This window comes from Hylobates moloch, unplaced genomic scaffold (genome assembly GCF_009828535.3).
Source record: "Hylobates moloch isolate HMO894 unplaced genomic scaffold, HMol_V3 SCAFFOLD_9, whole genome shotgun sequence".
In the NCBI taxonomy this organism is placed as follows: Eukaryota; Metazoa; Chordata; class Mammalia; order Primates; family Hylobatidae; genus Hylobates; species Hylobates moloch.
In genome coordinates, this window is record NW_026652284.1 from 20,048 (window position 1) to 46,487 (window position 26,440).

General features: G+C 44.0%; 1 protein-coding gene across 1 annotated transcript in view; it reads right to left on the reverse strand.

The window, feature by feature from the left end:
- Positions 1-214: 214 nt before the first annotated feature.
- Positions 215-26,440, reverse strand: part of GOLGA8S (golgin A8 family member S) — a 77,606-nt gene continuing 51,380 nt past the window's right edge. Inside the window, 22 exon segments of the mRNA XM_032758534.2 lie at positions 215-3,368; positions 3,455-3,610; positions 3,700-3,800; positions 3,883-3,983; positions 4,545-4,636; positions 5,065-5,140; positions 6,473-6,550; positions 6,818-7,074; positions 7,477-7,564; positions 7,760-7,867; positions 7,974-8,060; positions 8,917-9,011; positions 9,091-9,186; positions 9,280-9,364; positions 9,453-9,500; positions 9,767-9,805; positions 10,636-10,716; positions 10,900-10,959; positions 11,546-11,665; positions 13,203-13,338; positions 16,390-16,485; positions 16,911-16,959. Of these exon segments, the coding sequence (XP_032614425.1) occupies positions 3,184-3,368; positions 3,455-3,610; positions 3,700-3,800; positions 3,883-3,983; positions 4,545-4,636; positions 5,065-5,140; positions 6,473-6,550; positions 6,818-7,074; positions 7,477-7,564; positions 7,760-7,867; positions 7,974-8,060; positions 8,917-9,011; positions 9,091-9,186; positions 9,280-9,364; positions 9,453-9,500; positions 9,767-9,805; positions 10,636-10,716; positions 10,900-10,959; positions 11,546-11,665; positions 13,203-13,286 (2,037 nt within the window). The 5' untranslated portion in view covers positions 13,287-13,338; positions 16,390-16,485; positions 16,911-16,959 and the 3' untranslated portion in view covers positions 215-3,183.

Consider the following 26,440-nt stretch of genomic DNA (forward strand, 5'->3'; position numbering starts at 1 on the left):
TTTTTTATCCCATAAATTTTTCACCCTATAACTTTAATCCCATAACTTTTTTATTTTGTGTTGTTTTAATAAACACTTACATAGTTGTATTACAATTTTGCAAAAATGAAACAGATTATCTCATGCCAAGCATGCCCAGCATTTGCACAGTATCAATAACTTTAATACTATAGTTTTCAAGACATGCAAAATAAAATTTTAAGGCAAAAACAGCACTTTGCAACAATAATTTATTACATTACAGTAGCATCACACCAGCAGTCAATAATGCCACTTTAGGCAAAAGTCTTTCAGTATTTCCATTATACAGTCTGTTTACAAGAATTCATAAACTGGTAAAATTCATTCTAAGAAGACTTGGCAAATAAAGCTTTGGACTGGAATTGGCATTTCTTTCTCTACTTTTCCTTCCCAACGTTTCTTTCTTTTAAACTACAGTATTCATATTTTTAAATGTTTTAACTTATTTCAGAACACTAAGATAGCAGTTACATTTTTTAATAGTTATATTATTTTTAAATGACTAAGATAAACTTTTAGAGAAACTATATTATGTATAGGGCTGATTTACATTTTCAAATTTTCCAAAAATCAGCTTTGGTTTTAGAGCTGATTTTTTTTTTTCATTTCTGGAAAACCTATCAGGTTTAATGAAATACTTTAAAAATGATTATTATATATTGCAATCTTTAGGTGTTTTGATTATTCCTACAGAAATTCAAATTTATTCAGTTGAACTCACATTTTAAAATTCTATATTTCTGATGAACTCTAACCTTCCAATGTTGCCTTCTAAGCAAATTGAAAGCTGCCTTATACTAAATGAGAGCACAAATACTTGGCTGAATTAGGTATTGCAAAAGACGGCATGCACTTTGAAGAAAGACTTAAGTTATTGTCATACAGTTTCCATTCTTTTTAGCTTTTTCTTAAATATATGACAAATACCTACACAAAGAGTGGTATTTCAGTTAATATAGTAAATTTATTTTCCAGACTGACATTCAGCTCAAATATGCCAGTGTATGATTTAATCCATAGGCACCTGATGAACACATTATTGTTCAGACTGGTTACAGATGGTAGTAACTGTCTTTAAACTGAACTCAAAGAATGCAAAAGCAGCAAGTTCAGAAAATAAAAGGCAAGAACAGGATTTAAGTGCATTTTAAACCCACAGGCTAGAAACTGTACCACTGATAATTGGCCACATTATTTGGTCTACCAATTTTTCGTTATCATTCTGAAACTGGGTTTATCTAATACATTGATACATTCATATAATTTGGAAGAGTCAGTTGAAGTCACAAGGACTGAATATTTGCACTCTTTCAGTGAATGCCAGCAAACCTGTTATTCCATCGGCAGAATCGTATTGCTGTCCTCTTGTTAACGTCATATTTATAGAAGTATCATGAGGATGCCAGATGCTAAATATGGAGATGGTCTAGTAATTAGAAATCCCCACCCCAGGGAGCACACATACATATCTCCCTACATCCTATTAATGTGATGTGTTCTGGAATACAGACATTAGAACTTCATGAAGTTTGAACTGTTGAGTCTTTCCCAAGCATCATGAAGTTATGATTTAGGCAATATATGACTGAAATTCATTCGTTCATCATGCATAGGCACAATCACATAAATATTGCACAAAACATGTCCCTAACTGAAACCGAGAGGTACAGAAACATATTTCACTCTTTGTAAAGAAGTTTGTGAGGAAATATAACTGTGTGATTGTAGAGACACGTTTCCTGATAATACATTGACATTCACAAACAGTAGATTGCACTGCAGGTTGTAAACATTTTAAGTTGCATAAACTTCTCCTTGATTTTCAAATATAGTATAATACTGCTTACTAAAACTCCTTTTTGTTTCAACTAAGTACTCTCACATATATTAGTTTATAATAATGTTTGTTATTATTTTTTAAAGTGTTTTCCATTCAAGGAAAAGAAGTAAATTCCTATGTCAGAGTAACCAAGGTAGATGAAGAATAGGTATTAGCCAGAGAGGTCTAGATGTTAAAATCAATCTTCAAGCCTCAAAGAAGCTCCGTGAACAAAGAGGAGTGCCAGGTGTCATACAGCTTTCCTTCACTCTAATTCATTCTTGACTAGAGCCTGTATGCCTGTTCCAGGGACAGTTAAACTCTTAAAGGATTTCTTATGATCTTTACTAAATACATTAAGAAGAATGCCAACCAGTGCCCTTTTGTGTACTGGAACATGTAGTCATGTGATTAAAATAGGTAACATGAACTCTGACTTTAAAATGTATTATAGATACAAATGCTCTAAGCTAGGAAACGTTTTCCACATGCACAGTCAATGATGGGAACCTTTCATTCCTCAGAAATAATCCCTTTTTAGGTCATCGAAAAAGAGTACAACTGCTGCAGCTCATGATGCAATATCTTCATGAGCCCAGAGCACATACAAATCCTAAGGGAACCACCAGAATACAGCGCTAATTCTTGGCACCGGAACAGATGAAACACACTCTATCCTGCACATACCTGCCAGAGCAGGCCACTTTCCTCTTCTGTGAGATTTAAAAAGCTCCCCCAAAAGGTTATTACTCCCATCACCAATACACAGAAAATGGAGGAAAGGCTGTTTCCAGTTCTCAGCCTTTAAACAACTCTAAATGTCAGTACTCATAGTGGCATATTACAAAGTAATAAACAGCGCACACTTGGGGGCAAACCACATATTGAGCTAATGAAGAGCTCACTGTGATTAAGATTAGATCAAACAATAGCAGAGTATAAGCAAATTTTATCTGAATTCTGTAATGAATATACATGCGGCAATAACATTAAAAACGCATGGCAGCCTATTCCAAACCATCGAGAATAGTTTTGTGCAAATAGTGGGTCTTTGTGTGTTTGAACTCCCACCATGTAATGGCAAACTCAATATGCATGCTAATGACCTACAATTATGAAATTGAAAAAGAAAAATGCTAAAGGATGCCAGAGTGAACATCAGTGACCACAGAGACCCACTCTCTTTTAACTTTTTACAAATAAACTTAGACTATAAATTAGAAACACAAATAATCGTGAGTGGCTGTAACATTCAAATGAAGTTAATGAATTGTGTAGGAGATTAACCCCATAACTTTGTGTTTTTGAAAATTTCTTGATCAGCCCTTTGATGATGGTGATGTTTATCTCCTTCTTCTCGGCAGCCAAACCCAGCAAAAGAATGGCACACAGTGTTTGCTGCCCAAGCCTGGGTGCACCTGGTGGTCCTGAACGATTGGCTCTGCAGTAGGGCTGTCATGGGGAGAACCCTCCCTGGCCTTTCCTTGCGCAGGCTCCACACTGTCGGTGAGGCTCACCTCACAAAGATCTTTGGAGAGAGGGAGGCGGGGATCTGAGCACAGTGCGAGCCCCCCCTGCTCCTGCCTGCCCACCCTGCCTGAGGGCTCTACTCACCACCATGCTTGTGGGCAGCTAAAGGCTCCTGGGGGGCTGGGGATCCTGGACTGGGCTCATCAGCAGGATTCTGGGCAGTGGCCAGGAATTTGCTGTGCCCCTCACTGTAGTCACCACAAGCCGCAACATCATCTCTTGCAGCTTCAGCAGCTTCACCTGGAGTGGGGGGTGCTCAGGTGTCACGCCGCTCCTGGCGCCCACCCTCACACCCACCCCCACCCCCACAGAGATGTTGCACCCCCTACCTTCATCTCCTCTCTGTCCTGGGCCAGCCTGATGATGTCCTCCTCCCGGTGCCGCATCTTTGGCACTGCCCCCGGGCTCTGTATTAAGGTGATGAACTTTCCTGCAGGGGGACAGGGCTCAGACGCTGGGGCGCCTCCTACGGCCCTGCAGCTCCCCCTGCCGTGCCCTGGCCTCCCACTCACTGATGGCATCTCTCTCTCCAGGACTGAATGAATCGAAGTTCTAGTTTCTCCACCCACTCCCTCAGGTCTGTCTTCTCTTCCAAGAGGTCCATAAGGCCGCTCTGGAGCCAAAATAACGGGGTCACATCTCGGCAGCGACCTGCCCCTCCGCCCTGCCCTTCTGGGCTCATGCCAAGACTCAATCACCTCCAGCTTCTCCATGACTTCCTGCAAGGCCCGCTGGGTCTCCCCACTCACAGACTCGCCCCCAGTCCCTGGGGCTGGGACCACTGCCTCTGGCTCCTTCTGGGTCAAGGCCACCGGGTGAGCCAAGTGCTGGCAGCACACCCTCTGCTCTTTCACCTGCTCTAATAACCGTGCCTGTCTCTCCTGGGCACTGGCTCCAGCGGACTTGAAAAATGCCACCTGAGGGCAAGAGGTGAGCATTCTTGTAGGGGCATACACAGAACAAACAGGGAAGAGAGGTAGAGCGCAGCCCCTTCCCTTGGGGGCCTCAGAGAGTGCACCTGTTGGTCACAGGTGAAATGGTGTCTGACCACTGGCTCCCGGAAGGGGTGAGGGTCCAGAGAAATCAGAAGGCAGAGAAACTAAGACCATAAAGGGGTTCTTGGAGGGACCACAGAGGAAGGTGGCAAAATGGGTGCAGGGGGAGTCAGGCTCACCGTGGCCTCCCAGCTCTCCAGGGCCTCTGGGACGCTCGGCACGGGCCGAGGTGCCTCCTCCCCCTCACTGTCCAGATGTCCTCCTCCATCTCCTGTGGGGGGTGGCCAGAAGGGTCCTCAGACAACCCAACAAGGGAGGTACCGTGGGCCCACCTGTGCCTCCACCCTCACTGTGTAACCCTGAGCCAGCCCCTCCCCAGAGAGGAATGAGCTGCTGTTCTTTATTTTTACTTTTAAGAACCAAGATCTTGCAATACTGTCAGGCACATTCCCACTACTGGTCGATGTGGGAGTTCTGACCTGCTCCCTTTCTGACCTGGGCCAGTTCAGCCATCCTTAGGCAACTTGGTGGCCCCCCACTCACAGGAGGTCACCACAAATGCCAAACTTAGTACAGGCACCCGGTAGGCATAATGACCAGCTGCTCTAAAGGTCTCTTCCAACTCCTCAATCCTATGCTGCTAACAGTCCCCCCTTCCTTCTGGGGCTCTCTCCTCTTCCTCTGAGCTGTCTCCCGTACCTTCCCCAAGGAGAGCCATGAGGCTCAACTGGGCCGTTAGCTTCTGTTTCTGCTGGCTGGCAGCTTCCAGACGCTCCTAAGGGGCCAGGAAAGAGTGAGAAGGCACAGAGTTTGCCAGGTCATCCCCCTCACAGCCCCGTCCTCGGCAGCTCCCTCCCCTGGGTCTCCTGCAACTTTTGGCGGGCCATCTCAGCCACCGCTTTGCCCCAAGCTTCCTGCTGCTGCAGCTGGTTCATTAGCTGGGTCTGCTGCAGTCACTGTCTGTGCAGCACCTCCTTCTCAGAGGTCAGCTGCTGGTAGGTGGCCACTTGCTGCTGATAGGTGCCCACGTACTGCTGCAGGTGGCCCAGGTAAAGGTCTGGCTGCCACTGCAGACTCTGAGCCTCTTGGCTCTTCAGCTCCACCTGCAGGAAGACCCTGGGTGTGAGGGCACGTGGTGGCTGGCTTCCAGATTCTGGGCCCATTAATAGGGTAGCGAGGGCACTGTGGGGCTCTGTCACCAGCCCAGACCCCTGGCCCCTTGCTCCAGACCTAAGTGACTGCCTCCCTTTCCTAGAACCCCATGCCTCCTTCCCCAGCCTCAAATCTCATACCCTCTTCTCACCATTTCAACTGTAGGCCACAGACTGGTGGAAAAACAGTGGGAGCCAACCACCATCTGCTAAGTGTGCTACAGGCCTAATGCTTTCCATGTATTATCTCATTTAATCCCCAGCACCTCTGTCAGGAAAATGCTAACTTTCTTTTGAAGTGAAAGAAACAGACTTAGAGATGCAAAGTACTTGAATGGTGACCAGTGGAACCGAGGCCAGAATCCAGTTTTAATCTAAGGAGCACTTTTGTTTTGTTTTGAGACAGAGTGTCACTCTGTGGCCCAGGCTGGAGTGCAGTGGTGCAATCTCAGCTCACTGCATCCTCCATTTCCTGGGCTCAAGCGATTCTGGTGCCTCAGCCTCCTGAGTAGGTGGGATTACAGGCATGCACCACCATGCCTGGTTTTTTGTTTTTTTTTTTGTAATTTTAGTAGAGATAAGGTTTTACCATATTGGCCAGGCTGATCTCAAACTCCCGACCTCAACTGATTCTCCTGCCTCAGCCTCCCAAAGTGCTGGGATTATAGGCATGAGCCACCATGCCTGGCATAAGGAGCCTGTTATACCACTGTCTCTTCCCCTATGATTGGGGGGCTCCATGGCTCTAGCTGGGATGATGATGTCCAGACCTGGGAGGAGCCCAGGGCTACCCACTTTTAAAATTCAGTGGGCAGGAAGCAAGAAACAGCCACAGGACTGCCCTAGAGGGTGCTGGGGTCACCTGCCCCCAGGCTGGAACTGCCTCTGCCCTGGCACCTCCCCTCCCCAGAGCTGGTGCCTGTCTCCCAGCCCTTTTTGGATGGGGCGAGAGTTACCGTCTCCTTCACCTCGCCAAGCTTCTGAAGCTCCTTTACTTGCTGTTCCAACTGCAGCGCACTCTTGTTCTCGTTGTTCTGGACAGAGAGAAGCAATCAGCAGCCACCCACTGCAGCTGGAGACCCCAGAATTTGGTGTCTTCCTCCCATGGCACGGGGAAGGGTGGAGGCAGGTTAGAAAAATCATCCCCTCTCTCCCAAAGCCACCAGAGCAGGGCTCTGGCTCACAGGTGCCTTTAGAAGTAATATTTCACGTGAGGGCTACACTGCCCTATTTTACAGTTGGGAAAACAAAGGCCCGGAGGGCTAGGGAGGAGGGCAGGCTCCCCAGCTGGGGCAACGCACCAGCTCCTTGAAGATGCTCTGTGGCTTGGCCAGCTGCTGAAGCCTCTCCTCCTGCTCCCGAAGCTTCTCCTCCTGCTCCCGAAGCTTCTCCTCCTGCTCCCAAAGCCTCTCCTTTTGCCCCCGGTTCAGGAGACTTATGCGCTGATTGTTTTTCACCTGGGCCTGGAGCTCTCCTGCCACTCTCTCCAGCTCCTTCCTCAGGTGCTGCAGCTCCACCTCAGAGGTCACTGCTGGGGGCTCTGGGGGCAAGGGTTCAGCTGAGAAAGGAAGCAGACAGTAAGAGCCTCTGGATTCCAAAAACAAAAAACAAAAAACAAAAACAAAAAAAAAAACACAGAAAAAACCTCCTCTTGGTGCACAGCTCCTCTCAGGCTCCCCAAACTTGGCCTCGCTGCTAATGATTCCTCGCACCCGGATTGTAGCTGATCTTCCAAACCACTTTCAGATAGAGAGCAATGTGGGTGGCTGACAACAGGCCCTCTTTCCTGATGGGGACACTGAGGCTAATGGAGACGACAAGACTTGCTGTCTCCTGGCACAGACCTCTTTCCCTCTGCTTCAAAGCCCTTCCATCCACCCACCTCCCTGGGGCATTCTAAGCCACCCCCACAACCCTCTGATGTGAGTCCTGCTGCCAGGTCATGCCAGCCCCATCTTACCCCTCTGGTTTTTGAGTTTGGACAAGCTCCTCTCCAGCTTCTCTACCCGACAAGCATCATGCTTCTTCTCCTTCTTCAATGTGCAAACCTGCCCAAAGCACAGGGGGAAAGGGCCGTGGAGAGAGGGGCTGGTGGCTAGACAGGCTGCCATCTCCCTCTCTGCCCCCACCTCCACAAAGCCCAGACCCATGACCACCTCTGGCTGTACTATTCCCATTTTACAGATGCCCAGAAAGATCCAGTGACCTATCTAAGGTGGGGGGGCTGAAGGGTCAGATCTCACCTCCTGCGACATTTTTCTCATCCTCTGCTGCCACCAGGCCCTCTCTCCTTTTATATGCTGAGCAAATTCATCTCTCTCTAGCTGGACTTGTATCAGCAACTCCTTCAACTGCAAGAATGGGCACAGAAGTTAGGAAGGGCTGTCACTGGTCCTCACCTGCTCCTGGCCAGCTGGGGTCATCGTCCTTCCACATCCCTCCCTCTGAAAACCTCACCTGTGTCAGCTGTGCTTTTAGCAGTGCCTGCTCCTGTATGGAATGCTCTAACTTCCACTTCATACATGCTTTACTGCGGCTCGAGAACTGGATGGTGAAGAGTAAGAAGTTTCAATCTGGGGAGCCTGGGCCATTCCACACAGTGCCCCTTAAAAGGGCCAGGGCTAGGCTCAATAAACAACTCAGTCAGTAAATATCAAGGCACTTCCAAGCCCATGGTCTAGTTTTTAAAAGAACTCTAAGCTGGAAGGGACAGGGAACAAGATCAAACAGAGGCCCAGAGAGATCAGATAATATTGCTATTGTTATTACTGTTATTATTACCACTGTTTAAACCTTTATGGAGTGCTTCACTAGGTACCATGCTAGCAATCCCACTTAATCCTCACAACCACCATAGGAGTTGCAAGGTAATCGCCTCTATTGTGCAGGTGAAAAAACATGGAGTATTTGAGGTTAAGTGCTTGCCAAAATCACTTAGGCAGAGCTGGGATTTGAACACCCAGGTCTATCCAATTCTCTAAGCCCATTTTTCTTGCTGGGGGTGGTGGCACAGATAAGAAGGGGAAAATTAATATTTTGTTCACTTTTTGAAAGGATGATACGTTCGCATAGTCCAAAACTCAGAAGGTACAGAAGGGAAGTATCTCCCAGCCACCTTGTTGCTCTCTCCTGGGTTTTTTATGAACCCTTGCAAACATGTTTTATGTCTATTATCATAATATGGACACACAACACACACACACACACGTTTCCTCTCTCTACAGAAATGGTAACATACTGAAGATACTCTTCTGTACCTTCACAATACAAGTACCCGGTACCTCACCTAGGACTTGGCCAAGACCACAGCCAGGTAACGGCAGGGCAGGCACTTGGCCTCCAAGCTCTACGTCCAGGGCTCGCTCCCCAGAGTGCCCCCCACAGCGCCCCCACAACTCACCCACAGCAGCTGCCTCAGCCCCAGGCTGCCTCTAAGAACCATACACAAAAGCAGTGAAAAATGGCCATGCTGTCTCCTGGGCATGACACTCCATCCTGCAGAAGGGACCTTTAGGCTCACTCCTCCATCTTTGAAGCCAGGCTCCCAGGGGATGGGGCAGGTGGTTGGACTCACGCTGTTCACCTTCTTCTTCTGTGTAGCAGCGACAGCAGAGAGCCTGCTCTAACTCTCCTCTACACTGCAGGTGGCCGGCCAGATCCTTGGACCTTTCTGTAATGAGAGTTGAGATGTGTCCCAAAGGACTCCCCCTGAAGGCCTGTCGAAGTGCCAGGTTGAAGGATGACAGGGTGCCCAGATTCCTACCTTCAAAGTGTCTGCGAGAGTGTTTCATGTGCTACAGGTCTGAATTTAGTTTCTCTTTCTGTATGTTCAATCTCTGGATTTGAACCTTTGGGAGAAAAGCCAAGCAAGTGCTGAAAGAGAAGGAAAGAAACATTCTCGGGAGGACAGGAGGAAACTTCACACCCTCCACTCACCTCCAGCTCCCTTTCAGCTCTCCGTTTCTTGTTGTTTGCTTTGTTTTCCTACAGGAAGAGGAAGACAGAGCTTTTACTGGGCGGAGGCAGAGATGGCCACAGCAAGAGACATGCCCCCAGAATGGCACCAGTGCCCCAGGACAGGCCCACCCGTGGGACCAGGTTATCAGGGACCCTGTGGGGATGGGGTGGAATCTGGAGGGTGAGCCTTCTTCCCCAGGCTGGGAGTGGGTGAGATGAGACTGGGGCCTCTATGTCTGACTGCTCCCCAAACCCAGCAGTCATGTCGCCAGGAAACAAAGGAATCACGTTACTTCTTCCAGCTGATATTCCACTTGTTTCTTCTGTTGCTTCTGTGGGGAGAGTCACATTAAGGTGACTGAGGGTGGCCCCCTCAATTCTATTCCCCAGGCCAGGAATGGATTTTAAAGGCAAAGTTCTCAGGCATAATGGGAACACGAACTGGTAAACTCTCCTCAAGCTCCCAAGGACAGAGGATTTGGGTCTTTGTTGGCTTTTGCCCACAGCCACAGAACTCAAAGTCTGAGTCCAGAATCTCTTGAGAGGACAGTAACATAAACCTCTAGAGATGGAGTTTGAGAAAGGCCCCCCCTTCTACCAGCTTGTGATTTAGAAAAGTGCGTTCATTCAGTAAACATTTACTGAGCACGTACGGGCCAGGTACAGTTCTTCACAGCAGACACAGGATGGAAAAGGACAGACAGGAGCCCTTGGCCCTGAGGTTTCCATTCTCGGAGGCCTTTAAATCTCGGACTCTCAGAGCTAACAGAGACCTTTGATACTCACTACCTCCTCTGGAAACATGAGCCCAAAAAGGAGAGGTGGCTTGTCCAGAATCGAAGATCAAATTAGGGACTGAGTCATGGCAGAAATACATAGTCCCTGACAACCAGTCAGGCTAGCACTTCCCTGAGAGGCAACAACCCCAGGGCATGGGTAGCAAGGACTCGAGCAGGGGTTTCTGGAGATGAGAGAGTCGGCCAAGAGGGCAGCAAAAGAGCCACGCTGCATGCTCTGGGATCCCTCCAGGTGAGGCCTGGGTGCCCCAGCTCCCTATTTGTCCTTGGCACCAGGGGCCCCATCCTGCTTCTTCAGGGCCCCAATGGGAAACTGGAGCCCAAGATTGGCAGCATGGAATCAGGGGACCCCATTGGGCTCTTACCAAAGATTTGATGGTATTCTTCAGTTGACTGATTTTTACGGACTTCGAGTCCAGGACTACTGCTAGTTCTTGGCACGGGCTCTGAGGTACATGCAGAGAGGAGGAGGTGGAGGAGGAGTAGGGGGAGAGGTAGAGAGAACAATCATTAGGGCTGGGGTGTGTGTGGGCTGTCTCAGATGGCAGGGGGGCACCAAGTCTCCGCTGTGGGAGGAAGTTGGAGGGCTGGCCTGCAGGGTCACTGCACCTCCACCCAGAGCCTCTTACCTTCAGATCCTTCAGGGTAGCAGATGATGTAGGGCCCTCCCCGTGGAAACCTGCTGCTGACTACAAGAGATGAGAGTGCACATGGAGATGTTCTGTCCCCCTCAGTATCTAAGCCCTCTGACTTCCTTTCTTCCCCATCAACTGGCAACATTTTCTTTTCTGCCTATCTTGGACCCTTTGTCCCACAACTCCTTTGTGCCAACTTCTCTCATGGTTCTTATCTCCCCACCATCCCACCCTGGGGCCCTTTCAGTGACTCCTGATGGCAAGTGGCTGTTCTCATTGTCCTGGCTTCCCCTTGAGACTGGGGATGAGGAAAATCAAACAGCAATGACCATATCCTGGGTGTCCTGAGTGTTTACAGCAGGCCATGTACTAGGGATTAACATAAAAACAACAATAACAAATCCCATTTAAACTTCACAAATGGAAGTCAAACAATACCACCTCTATTATACAGATGTGAAAAGAGAGGCCCAAAGAGCTCAAGCAACTTGCCCTAAATCATATCCCTAGTAGACGGAGAAGCAGGATTCAAACCCAGAATTCTTAACCAGTACCCCACAGTCCATCCACAATCTTAACAATTACCCTCTACTGCCCCTTCGGCCCCCTGTCCCCAGAAGCCTGGTCAGCCAAGACTCACATCCCCAGGTGAGTGGCAATCACCAGAATTGGCTGTCTCAGAGATACTGCCATTTGTTTTCCTGTTCCTCTTTGCTCCTCCTGGAACACCAGAGCTGTTTCTCTGCCAATATTCTCTTAACTGTTGGAAAGAAGAGCAGTAATACTCATGAGAACAATCAGCCCTTACAGCCACATCCTCCTTTACAGATTTTACAAAATACTCTCATACACCATCTGATTTAATGACACCAACAACTGTACAAGGTGTTGTCACAATAATTTAGTGACTGAGAGGGATTGATATCATGGCTAGAAAAAAAGAAAAGAAAGAAAAAGGCAATACTGGAACTTTGAAACTCAGTCTTCTGACTCCAAGCTCCGGGATTTTGCCAGGAATCAGCAGCTGCCAGGGACCAAAACCAGAGGCAGAGGTAGAAAAGTAAACATTAAGTAGGAAAGAACTGTATGCCGTGTGGTTTAGAGTCATACATCCTCACACGTCTGTTAGTGCGAAGAAGTGCGCCAGTACCTCTCAAACTTTTATATCAATGTGTCCTCATGGCAGAAGGCAGCCTTTCTGTTAAATCTGGGAATTTCTCAGAAAGAGGACAACTCAAGCCTCATTTCAGAGAGAATTCTGGTATACTCTTAGAAACCTATGTGACTGTCATCCCTAAGTACTTTGTTTTTTCTCTTGATCTCAAGACAATCAAGGGAAACTGATGCTTCAGAATGATGTCCCATATTTATCCTGTGGCACTCAAAGTACTCCAGGTTGAGAGAATAATATGAGAAAGATTCAAGCTGTCAAGTTCAATTTCTTTCAGATCTATTCCACAGAAGATGAGCAAATCTCAATTCAGAGACCACTGACTGAAGGGCAGTCTGGTCCCAGAACCATGGAGAATCAGAATACGAGGTGCAGAACTCGGAAAAAAAAATGTTAAAATCTCTCTGGAAAGTAGAAGCCTGGGAGAAAACCAAACCAAACCCATTCTCCCATTGCCACCCAGAGATACTGTCAATGTTTTGAGCTCACGGGGGAACTGTAGGCTTTTCCCATTGTCAATGTCTATGTAAAGGGAGTAAGGCAGCCTGAAACCTCTTGCTCCTAGATCCCATAGTCTCCATTCCCTTTCCAGCTGGAAATTTGTGCTGTGACCAGAGGAACCACAAATGGGGTGAGAAAGCTTAGGGGACTGGGTTGTAAGTTCAAAGGCCGGTCTTCTAGTAATGACAGTTCCTAGGTGGACTGTGACATCACTACATTCCACTCCTCCTGGTGAGGGGGAGGGACCACATCAGCACGATGTAGGAGTCGCAGCTCCACGATGTGGGAGGGAAACACAGGGTTGGGACCCAGGTCCTTGAAGACGCCAGTGGAAACAGCCCAGGGAGGTCAAGCTTGGGGCGGCAGGAGATGAGGGCCCAGTAATACAGCAGGGAGCTCCAGGAGTCACCCACCCAAAGTCACCCTGGGGTGATTGGCGAGGGCAGGGACTGGGCTGCTTGCTGAAGGAGTGGGGCTGACTGACAAAATTTTGGTGGGAGTAGCCCAGAGGCACTGGGGTGGGGGGCTCAGTCCGGCGTGCCTCAGGTATGGATTCTGGCAGCAGTATTGTCATTGGAGTGGATCTGTGGTGGGTTTGGGGGTCCATGATCTGGTGTGTTTTTACCTTTTCCTTGGCTGCCGCGAATTTGCTCTGTTGAGTTTCTTGTGCCATTGCAGGGTGGGGAGGGAGGCGGGGTTGGGGCCACATCAGCAAAATCCCAGCAAGCACTGATCAACACCTCCAGTCACCTACCAGGCAGCTGTGAAATTGAGCCACAGGGGGTGTAACCAGGGCTCCAGTAGAACGCAGAATAGGGGCGTGGCATTAATGCTCCAAGCCCATTGGTCAATGAGAAAGATGACAGTGAAAGGGGGCGTGGCCAGACAGCAGTGTGTCCAGAGGGACCTGTGGCTCACAAGGAAAGCTGCCCATGCAACCGCTGTTCCCACCCACTCTAAAAGAGGGGAGAGGCCGCCCACTGCGGGAGAGGGGAGGGGCCGGCTTTTGCTTTAAAAGCTTTAAAACTTTAAAAAATGTATGTGTGTATACTTTATATATATATGTGTCTGTGTGTGTATCTATGTGTTCCTTGAGAGCTGTCTTCATTATCCAGCTTCTATGCAAGGTCTATGATTTTGGCCTACATTTTTCATCTTCAAATACAGTACAAAAATTACCAATATTACCTCAACTGAGATACAGATCCTATAAAAATGGAAAATCCATAGCACGCTTGATGATTAATGAAGCAGACTATATTATCCAACATTCCAATAAGATAAAATAATCACAATGTTTCTCTTTTTTGGAAAAACATTTCTCTTATTCTCCTACATTATTGTTAAGATTTTTTTTCTTAAACAAGAAACATGTCTAATATCTGTAAAAACACAAAGCTTTTGGGCTGGGTGCAGTGGCTCATGCCCATAATTCCAGCACTTGGGAGGCCAAGGCAGGTGGATCACAAGGTCAGGAGATTGAGCCCATCCTGGCTAACACGGTGAAACCCCGTCTCTACTAAAAATACAAAAAATTAGCCAGCCATGGTGGTAGGCACCTGTAGGCCCAGCTACTTGGGAGACTGAGGCAGGAGAATGGCATGAACCCAGGAGGCGGAGCTTGTAGTGAGCTGAGATCATGCCACTGCACTCCAGCCTGGGCGACAAAGCGAGACTCTGTCTCAAAACAAAACAAAAAACTTCTATTTCTCTCACTTTCTAATATAATTTTAATATCTCCTCCTGGGATTTCACTAAGACACATTTTAGACTTCATTCTGATCTCCCTCTACCCACCAACCCCACCAACTTCTGCCCTTTCATCTGTCCTCATGTCTCTCTGTGTAACATACTGACTTACTTTTTGGAGAGAATCGTCTAAACAATTCTTTCTTCTCGTGTCTAATCCATCCACCGAGTTTCTTATTTCAACAATTACATTTTTCATTTCCTTATTTCATTTTATTCTGAGACAGCGTCTCACTCTGTCACCCAGGCTGGATTTCAGTGGCACGAACCTGCAGCCTCGGCCTCCTGGGCACAAGTGATCCTCCCACCTCAGCCTCTTGAGTAGCTGGGAATATAGGCAGGTGCCCCATTCCCAGCTAACTTTTTTTTGTGGTGGTGGGGTATTTTTTGTAGAAATGACTTCTCATCATGTTACCCAAGCTCATCTACAACTCCTGGGCTCATGTCATCCTCCCGCCTCAGCCTCTCAGAAAGTGCTGGGATTATAGGTATGAGCCACCATACCCAGCTATATATTTTATTTCTGTAAGCTGTATTTCATCCATTTTTCTTTAAGGTCTTCCTCATCATTCCTGGTGGTCTTACTGCTTGCTCAATTTTATGAGTGAATCTTTTTTTGTATATATTAGGTTTCACATGTAACTATTTTCTCACAATTATAATATTTGAAGTCTGTGTCTTGTATCCGATCATTCCAAAACCTACAATCTTTGGGAAACATATTATTCATTGTTTCTAACAATTCTCAAATATGTTGGGTTGACTATTTGAATGCTATGATTTCACTGAATTCATAGTTGCCTGCTTTTAATTTTGGAAACCCTACAGGCTTAAGTTAGAGATAATTTCCTATAAAAAGTATCTGTGTCTGCTTTTGATAAGAGCTGTGGATACAACTAACATGAGACCACTTTACCACCGAGCGTAATGCTGACACTCTCTTGGATTCTCTTGGAGAATCTCAGGATTACACAAGATTCTGAAATTTGGCCCCCCACCCTTGCTCATTTATACACAGGAGACGAGACTGCTTAGTATAGTTGGTGACTCACTTCCTCCTACCCTGGAAAAAACAAAATAGATCTCTCATCTGAATGTGATCACAGACTAGGAAATTCTGAAGGTGAATAACTGCAGGTTGTGGGCAGCAGGGAAAGACAGGGGTCTTTCCCGACCATCGAAATAGGTCAGAAGCTGCCCTAAAGGCTGTGTGCTCCAGCATTTCACTATTTAGCTCAACTATCAGTCCCTCCATAAGCATGAATAGACGCTTCTTAGAGCACCATGTTGCCTTTAAACCGCAAATGCTTGTTAAAAGTCATGGTCATGGTAAAAAACCCATGGCTTTGGAAGGCTTTCTCGTTAATGTCCTGGAATTAAGGTTACAACCTGTGTTTCATGTTAACTGAACAGGAAACCAGCCTGCCCCATGGCTTGCTCTCAGCTCCTCTTGGTTGGGCCTTGGACAGCCAGACTGTCTGGTTTTAATCCTTGCTCTGCCACCCGTGAGCTTGGACAAGTTACCTACCTTCAGTTACCTTATCTACAAAATGCAGATATTAATAATACCCTCTTTTTAAGTTATTAAGAGGATTGAAAGAGTTAATAAAAAGTAAACATTAAAAAGACTTGGTAAGCATAGGCACAGAGGGGAAAAAAAGTAAAAATCAATCAATAAAAAGACTAGTGCCTAGGACATAAAAGTTCATCAGGAATTAATTCTATAATATGAACTCAATTTTGCAAAACTTCAAAGTACGTATAACTTTTAACTTACTAGGGTATACATACCAATAATAAATTTATAACTGTAGACATGTTTGTCTACAGGAAATACAACAAAGACTAAACAAGCAGGTACTAAATCATTAAGCGATTATCAGTTAGTATCTTTAATTTTCTTATACTTCTATATTTTCTATAGATCATCTTTGTGACAAGAAGAAAACAAACCAAGTGAAAATGAAATTAATTCTCTCAAAAAGAATTAACTCAAGACAGGAAGAAGGCTCACGGGTAATATAAAATATATCTTACGGCATATAAAATTCATAATAAAATACCTTCTTTGCTCCAAGCTGCACTCTGGCTTTGCCTTTCAGTCAGGTGGCATCTCTTTGCACGATGACCGATTCTATTGAGTAGGCACTGCTTCAGCCCTACAGGAAAAACAAAACATGTCTAGAACACAGCAGCATTCCTGATTCCCACTTGAGAAGGCCTAACGAAATGGCATCTGCCTCAACAGCAGAAGATCAGTGTTAAAAAGTCTGGAGTCAAGGGGAAAAAGTAAAACTGGACCATTTCCAGAAGCTCACAAAAAGCAACAAACTGATGTTCTAATGCCCAACATGAGTAAATTAGAACCTTAAATAAAGGTCACTCTTAATGCCTATCCTAGCATAGATTCAGCACCACGTACAATGTCATTTTATTGGTTTACCTTTTTCATTCTTCAAAGTAGGGGCCATGAAAAAAAAAAACACTAACATTTCTTTAAGAGAATCTTCTACTTAGAATCTAACTTACATAATCAAAACACTCTATTGAGGGTGAAAATTGAGTATTATAAGAAAATAATCACCTGTTTTGTGAGAAGTTCCATACATAATGCTCCTCCACCCAATGCACACCTTAAAAAGAAAAAAGGAAACATACAAAATTATTTCAAGAATTATTCCTGCTTAAACAATTTCTACATGTCATTACTATGAAAGTATGCACACAGTAAAGATGAGAAGAGAACATGCAAGCATAAACGTACTTGTTAGGGATATAGGACTATGGGTAATTTTAAAATTCTACTGTTATTACTCTCATGTAATTGCTCTGAAATTGTAGTCAATTGTTTGAAATGGCTCTTAGAACAGAATACTTTGAAATATTTATGATGTCAAAAACTAAGAACTTAGCCCTAAATATTCCAAAGAATAGGGGCAGAAGAACCCATTTCCTTAAATGGCATTTGAGTATTCTTTACAACTCAAACTCTCTCTTCCATCCTGTGATGGCCAAGAGTTTTTCCTCTGACAATAGCACTGAGTTTACCCTAACCAAAATATGAACCTCTGCATGGTTTCATGGTTCAAATTGTTTTTACCCATTCTGTCATGAGAATCAAATGGTTCAGACCATGCAGCTCCTCTTTGGGACTTCTCAAGTCCTTTCTATGTCTGAAGACTATTCTCTGAACCAAAGACAACTTCTGGGGATGTACCAAATCTCCCATTAGAAAATTATTTAGATCAAGATGTTCTAACCTTTTAACTCTTTCTCAAAATAATTTCATTTCTCCTTTACTGTTATTTTAAATTTCAAAATACACAGATAGCATGCCTAAAATAAAATCAAGGGGATGACAGTTTTAGAACACAAACTGTAGTAATTTTGAAAACACAACAACTAAGACCACTGATTAGGTCTATGTGGACACCAAGTTCACCACAGCCTGTTCTGTCCTCTGGGGCTCTGCCCACGCTTTTCCCTTGCCTGAGATTCCTTCTGCTTCCTATCCTTCCAAATGCTGAACTTCCCCCCAGAAGACTTGCCAAGACCACTCTAGCCTGAACATCTTCCATTCCAGCTAACCAAAGGCATCCTTGCATTGACTAAACCAAATTATTTTGTAGAGAAGGCATCTAAAAACTTCTACTGTAGACCATTCACCTTAATAATTGTTATCGTGACATTATTCAAGAATAAAATGAGGGAAAGAAGTTCTCTTCACTCCCTTATCCTGGAGATTCCAAGCAAGTGTCTTTCCCACTTGCTTTGCCCAAACGCTGGGACCTTTCAAAATAACAGTTTAATAAAAAGAAAATCTAAAAGAAAAACTCTCCAAAAAATTAAATTGGGCAAAGAATCATGGGATTAAAAATTTTTATTCTTTATGCATTTGATTTCTGAAACAGAAATCGATCTCCCACTCCTTAAATCTGCCACTGGGCTAAGAGTATTGTATAGAATGTGCACTCACTGATTTAACAGAATTAGAACATCCAGGCACTCACTAAGATTTTGCTTCTACGACCACTCAATCTAGTCATTAGTTACTAAGTTAACACCACACTTGATCTTCAAATTTTGGAAATGCTGACGGTAGACACGGACTTGTTTTGGGAAAGGAAGTATACAGTAGACATTGTTACCCATTACCCAACCACTACCGCCTTTCCTTTAAAGTACCCCACTCTTCCTTCAAGGTTGCAGAGTCTCAGAAAGTGGAAGAAAGGAAATTTTTGCATTTTCAGGTCAAAAGAAAGTACATTTGTACAACCACATAATACCTATGCAAAGGTTTGTTGAAATATAAACACAAGACAGAAGTAGTTCTAGCACCTCCACAAAAATTCAGGTAAGTAAACTTTTCCTTAAATGCACTTTCAGCAGCATCAACACCTAAAAGTGGTCGACTCTACTACTGTATTAAATTACATTCATTTTGTCAGTATGTGTTCCAGAGTCTTACTGCCATTTGTCTCCAAAGGGTTCCTGCTGAATATTGAGACAGTTCAAGAATACTAGGGGAAAAAATTCTTAATAATCAAAGTAAGGGTCATCTAAGGATAATACGCCACATATACAGACACAGTCATATTTTCAACTTTAAAAAAATTTCAGTTGTCAAAGTTGTACAGCAAACACTATCCTAAGCTTAGGCTCTTCAGGTATTTGATTTATAATCACTGTAAAGAAAGGCCAGTCACAAAATGCCACATTTTGTATGATTCTGTTTATATGAAATGTCCAGGATAGGCAAATCTACAGAGAAAGAAATTAGATCAGAGGTTTCCAGGATCAACGATGAGGGAGACGAGTATAGGGAGTGACTGCTAATGGGTACGGGGTTTCTTTTTGGGAGATGAAAATGTTCTGAAATTAGGGAGTGGTAATGGTTGCATAACTCTGAATGTACTAAAAACCACTGAACTGTACACTTGAAGGGTGGGGCTTATCATATAAAAACTATCACAATAAAGCTGTTAGTTTAAAAAATGTTTGGCTATGTCAAGAAATAAAGAAATAGGGTCATAGCTAGAAGATATGGGATATAAAATACATGGAACAAAACTGCTCAATAATATATCTAGAATCACACAGTGCTTAAGCTTTACCCTGACTAAAATCACAAGCTTTGTGTTTTATTGGTATTTCACATTTTTTACTTCTTCTAAGTCAGCCAGTAATTCCTCTTTCTCACTTAATAGTTGACTACAAAGACCAAGACATTTTGATTCTGCCGCCAATGAGCTTTCACATTTCATTCCTCCTTCCATCCCCATGACTACCACACCAATGTAGCTTCTCAAACTCATAGAAATGGAAACAGAAAATAGAATGGTTGTTTCCAGAAGCCAGGGGATAGAGAAATGGGGAGTTGTATAGTGGGTATAGTTTCAGTTCTCCAAGAGGAGCAAGTTCTAGAAACTCGTTACTCAACAACATGTATATACTTAACACTACTGCACTGTATACTTACAAATGGCTAATACGGTACATTTTATGTTGTGCGTTATCATATTTTTAAAAGAAGGGGCTTGTGTTTCCCTTTGTAGTGATCACCCATTTTTCACTTCAACATTTTGAACTTCGTTTCCTGTAGCTGTTTTACGGAGCCCTGGAGTTATTGGCTCAGAATGTCTCCACCACCTTGTAACCTTGCAGGCAGAAACTTCTAAGCATCTCATTGGGCTCTGTGTGCTTGATGTGTAAAGTGACATGGAGACATCCCACTTGCTGTGAGGCAAAGAAAGGCAAAAGGTGACTGCCTTCCTGGCATCGATGAAGGCAGAGAGAAGGGATCTTGGAGGCACAGATGTTAAGGCATAATCAATAACAAGGGTTGCCAACAAAAGAACTAAGCCCTCGCCTGGTAACATTTGCAGGTGTTTTTCACAGGGCCAGTGGCTTTCATAATGTGAGTGCTGTCCAGCACCAAAGGGAATGGCCAACAGGCATGGAGCAGCCTGCAGTGTCCAGCACCCAGGAGGATGGCCAGCAGGCATGGAGCAGCCTGCAGGGTCCAGTACCAAGGAGGGTGGCCAGCAGGCATGGAGCAGCCCGCCTGTCCCAGGAAAGCAGGAGTCACAGGACACAGCTGGACCCAGGTAGGCATGTATATTAGTTTCCTGTGGCTGTTATAGCAAATTACCAAAAATTTGGTGACTCAAAACAACAGAAATTTATTTTCTCCCAGTTTTGGATAAGAGAAGTCCAAAATCAGTATCACTGGGCTGAAATCTAGGTATCAGCAGAGCCAATGCTCTCAGAGGCTGAGGGGAAAAATCCTTCCTTTGACTTCCCCAGCTTCTAGTGGCTGCTGGCATTCATTGGCTTGCAGCTTCACCACTCCAGGCTCTGCCTCCGTGGTCACAGGGCCTCCTTCTCTTCTGTCTGAAGATAAATCTCCTTTATCTCCCTCTTACAAGGATACATGTGCCAGGATTTAATGTGCACTGAGACAATCCAGGACAATCTCTCCTCAAGATCCTTAACTTAATCATACCTGAAAAGATGATTTTTCCAAATAAGGTAAAACTTACAGGTTGTAGAAATAAGGACTTAATGATTAGCTCCCACTTATAAGTGAGAGCATGCGGTATTTGGTTTTCTATCTCTGTGTTAGTTTCCTTAGGATCCTGGCCTCCAAATGCATCCATGTTTCTGAAAAGGACATGATTTTGTTCCTTTTTATAGCTTCATAGTATTCCATGGTGTATATGGGCCACATTTTCTTAAAAAGAGATTTATGCAGCACTGTTCACAATAGCAAAGACTTGGAACCAACCCAAATGTCCATCAATGATAGACTGGATTAAGAAAATGTGGCACATATACACCATGGAATACTATGCAGCCATAAAAAAGGATGAGTTCATGTCCTTTGTAGGGACATGGATGAAGCTGGAAACCATCGTTCTCAGCAAACTATTGCAAGGACATAAAACCAAACACCGCATGTTCTCACTCATAGGTGGGAATTGAACAATGAGAACACTTGCACACGGCAGGGGGAACATCACACACTGGGGCCTGTCAGGGGGTGGGGGGAGGGGGGAAGGATAGCATTAGGAGATATACCTATGTAAATGATGAGTTAATGGGTGCAGCACACCAACATTGCACATGTATACATATGTAACAAATCTGCACGTTGTGCACATGTACCCTAGAACTTAAAGTATAATAAAAAAAGATTTATTATGGGATCATGGCTTACATGATTATGAAGGCAAAGAAGCTGCCATCTGGAAACTGGAAGACTCAGGAAAACTGGTGATTTAATTCTGTCCAAGTCAGAAGGCCTGAGAACCAGGACAGCTGATGGTGTACATTCCAGTCCCAGGGCAGGAGAAGATAAGATGAGATGTCCCAGCACATGCAAAGAGGCAGAAAGAAAGGGGGCAAATCCACCCTTCCTCCTTTTGTTCTACTCAAGCCCTCACCAGGTTGGATGATACCCATCTCCATGGGGCCATCTATGTTACTGAATACACTGACTCAAACGCTAATGTCATCTGGAAACACTCAGAAACACACCCAGAAACAATGTTTAATCTGAGCACCCTGTGGCCCAGTCAAGTTGGCACATAAAGTTAACCCTCACAGTGTAATCCCAGGACTTTGGATGGCCTAGCGCGGCCGATTGCTTGAGACTGGGAGTTCCAGACTGGCCTGGGTAACATGGTGAAACCTGGTCTTTTTTTTTTTTGAGACGGAGTTTCACTATCGTTGCCCAGGCTGGAGTGCGATGGCATGATCTTGGCTCATCGGAACCTCCGCCTCTTGGGTTTAAGTAATCTTCCTGCCTCAGCCTCCCAAGTGGCTGGGATTGCAGGCACGAGCCACCATGCTTGGCTAATTTTTTTTTAATACTTAAAGTTTTAGGGTACATGTGCACAACATGCATGTTTGTTACATATGTACATGTGCCATGTTGGTGTGATGCACCCATTAACTCATCATTTAACATTAGGTATATCTTCTAAAGCTATCCCTCCCCCCTCCCCCATCCCACAATAGGCCCCGGTGTGTGATGTTCCCCTTCCTGTGTCCATGTGTTCTCATTGTTCAATTCTCACCTATGAGTGAGAACATGTGGTGTTTGGTTTTATGTCCTTGCGATAGTTTGCTGAGAATGATGGTTTCCAGCTTCATCCATGTCCCCACAAAGGACAAGAACTCATGCTTTTTTATGGCTGCATAGTATTCCATGGTGTATATGTGCCACATTTTCTTAATCCAGTCTATCATTGATGGATATTTGGGTTGGTTCCAAGTCTTTGCTATTGTGAATAGTGCCACAATAAACATACATGTGCATGTGTCTTTATAGCAGCATGATTTATAATCCTTTGGGTATATACCCAGTAATGGGATGGCTGGGTCAAATGGTATTTCTAGTTCTAGATCCCTGAGGAATCGCCACACTGACTTCCACAATGGTTGAACTAGTTTACAGTCCCACCAACAGTGTAAAAGTGTTCCTATTTCTCCACATCCTCTCCAGCACCTGTTGGTTCCTGACTTTTTAATGATCGCCATTCTAACTGGTGTGAGATGGTATCTCATTATGGTTTTGATTTGCATTTCTCTGATAGCCAGTGATGATAAGCATTTTTTCACGTGTTTTTCAGCTGCATAAATGTCTTCTGAGAGTGTCTGTTCATATCCTTCACCCACTTTTTGATGGGGTTGTTTTTTTCTTGTACATTTGTTTGAGTTCATTGTGGACTCTCGATATTAGCCCTCTGTCAGATGAGTAGGTTGCAAAAATTTTCTCCCATTCTGTAGGTTGCCTGTTCACTCTGATGGTGGTTTCTTTTGCTGTGCAGAAGCTCTTTAGTTTAATTAGATCACATTTGTCAATTTTGGCTTTTGTTGCCATTGCTTTTGGTGTTTTAGACATGAAGTCCTTGCCCATGCCTATGTCCTGGATGGTATTGCCTAGGTTTTCTTCTATGGTTTTTATGGTTTTTGGTCTAACATTTAAGTCTTTAATCCATCTTGAATTAATTTTTGTATAAGGTGTAAGGAAGGGATCCAGTTTCAGCTTTCTACATATGGTTAGCCAGTTTTCCCAGCACCATTTATTAAATAGGGAATCCTTTCCCCATTGCTTGTTTTTGTCAGGTTTGTCAAAGATCAGGTAGTTGTAGATATGTGGCATTATTTCTGAGGGCTCTGTTCTGTTCCATTGGTCTATATCTCTGTTTTGGTACCAGTACCATGCTGTTTTGGTTACTGTAGCCTTGTAGTATAGTTTGAAGTCAGGTAGCGTGATGCCTCCAGCTTTGTTCTTTTGGCTTAGGATTGACTTGGTGATGTGGGCTCTTTTTTGGTTCCATATGAACTTTTTTTTTTTTTTTCAACACAGATAAAAATCTTTATTTGGGTGGCAGAAAAAAAATATGCATTATTTCATTAAACAGTGATCCTACACAGAGAGAGATTTACCAACCATATTAATTCAGCAAAACTCAAAATACTTTTCTCCAAAATACATTTTCACCTATCCTTAGTGTCACTTCTTGTTAAAGACCAGTTTAGGTTTTACTAAATTAAAATAGTTTATATGTATACTATTATTAATTCAATTTGTATAACAAATCTTCTCTTCCCTCTTCTGAGAACTCAGCCAGAGTCACTATACAGTTATATTCTCCTTTCCACACTATCAATGAAAATTTAAGCAAAACATAGCGCTTTGAAAACCCCAATTATGTAATATGCAATTAATTCCAATGTATTTAAGAACATTAACAATTTGAATGCAGTTAATGTTAAAATATTTTTAAGATATTATCTTTACTAATTTTTACAGACTGACAAATATTAACTTAGAAAATATAGCATGATTAATATGAACAATAATTTTTTACTTAACATTTCATAACAATAAGGCTTATATTAAATTAATATTTACTTCAAAGTATTTGGCCCAAATTGAGTCAACATAATACATTAAAAGTCACGAATGTCTTGTTTCTTATTCGCTGTCTATGACGGTAATATCTCTAATTCAGACTCTGAAATTAGTCCACACTAAATTAAAAACAGGAATTAGAAAATCAGTTCTAAATTCACTTCTGCCTCTTAAACTATGAGATCTTGACCAAGTCATAGAACATAAAATCCAAGTTTCCTCATCTGTAAAATGGAAGGACACTATCGTATCTGCTCTGGTTATTCCACAAGGGTGATATAAAGAAGAAATCAAATAACCTATGTGAAAAGTCCCTCTGCCCATTTAAGAATACAAGTCATACAGAAGACATGATTACAGCTTTCTGGAAAACCAACTTCCTTTTCTAATAGACAATTAAGACATATTGGGCATCTGTCAGCCTCACTGTACAACAGACCAGTGGGGATAGTATTATCTCCGTTTTCTTCACCTTCCATGTCTTCATACTTCTTATCTCCCATATTTAGGGTACATACAGTTTTCTTCTTCATTTCTTTTTGGAAAAGGGTTTCCTCAGGCCGAGGTCGAGGCGCTCGGTCCCGCCGCGGCCCCACAGCAGGTTCCCAGGTGCCAGTCACTCCGCCGCCAAGTTCCCCAACATGGACTCCTTCGTCCGCTTTGTGGTGTTACAGGGTCTCTGGGACACTGACTCCGCTGGCTCGGTCCGGAGGCGGCGGCGAAGCAGGGAGCGACCTAGGTTGCGCTGCTCCGCGCGGCTTGCGCCACCGCTACTCCCCCTTCCCCCGCCTTGTCTAGCCTCCTCCCTCCCTTCCCCTCCCCTCCCCTCCCCGCGCGTCTCCCTCCTCCTCCCTTCCCTCGCTCGCTCCCATATGAACTTTAAAGTAGTTTTTTCCAATTCTGTGAAGAAAGTCATTGGTAGTTTGATGGCGATGGCATTGAATCTATAAATTACCTTGGGCAGTATGGCCATTTTCATGATATTGATTCTTCCTATCCATGAGCATGGAATGTTCTTCCATTTGTTTGTATCCTCTTTTATTTCATTGAGCAGTGGTTTGTAGTTCTCCTTGAAGAGGTCCTTCACATCCCTTGTAAGTTGGATTCCTAGGTATTTTATTCTTTTTGAAGCAATTGTGAATGAGAGTTCCCCCATGATTTGGCTCTCTGTTTGTCTGTTATTGGTGTACAAGAATGCTTGTTATTTTTGTACATTGATTTTGTATCCTGAGACTTTGCTGAAGTTGCTTATCAGCTTAAGGAGATTTTGGGCTGAGATGATGGGGTTTTCTAGATATACAATCATGTCATCTGCAACAGGGACAATTTGACTTCCTCCTTTCCTAATTGAATGCCCTTTATTTCTTTCTCCTGCCTGATTGCCCTGGCCAGAACTTCCAACACTACATTGAATAGGAGTGGTGAGAGAGGGCATCCCTGTCTTGTGCCAGTTTTCAAAGGGAATGCTTCCAGTTTTTGTCCATTCAGTATGATATTGGCTGTGGGTTTGTCATAGATTGCTCTTATTATTTTGAGATATGTCCCATCGATACCTAATTTATTGAGACTTTTTAGCATGAAGGGTTGTTGAATTTTTCAAAGGCCATTTCTGCATCTATTGAGATAATCATGTGGTTTTTGTCTTTGGTTCTGTTTATATGCTGGATTACATTTATTGATTTTCATATGTTGAACCAGCCTTACACCCCAGGGATGAAGCCCACTTGATCATGGTAGATAAGTTTTTTGATGTGCTGCTGGATTTGGTTTGCCAGTATTTTACTGAGGATTTTTGCATCAATCTTCATCAAGGATATTGGTCTAAAATTCCCTTTTTTTGTTGTGTCTCTGCCAGGCTTTGGTATCAGGATGATGCTGGCCTCAACCTACTCATCTGACAAAGGGCTAATATCGAGAAGCTATAATGAACTCAAACAAATGTACAAGAAAAAAACAAACAACCCTATCAAAAAGTGGGCAAAGGATATGAACAGACACTTCTCAAAAGAAGACATTTATGCAGCCAAAAAACACATGAAAAAATGCTCATCATCACTGGCCATCAGAGAAATGCAAATCAAAACCATAATGAGATACCATCTCACACCAGTTAGAATGGTGATCATTAACAAGTCAGGAAACAACAGGTGCTGGAGAGGATGTGGAGAAATAGGAACACTTTTACACTG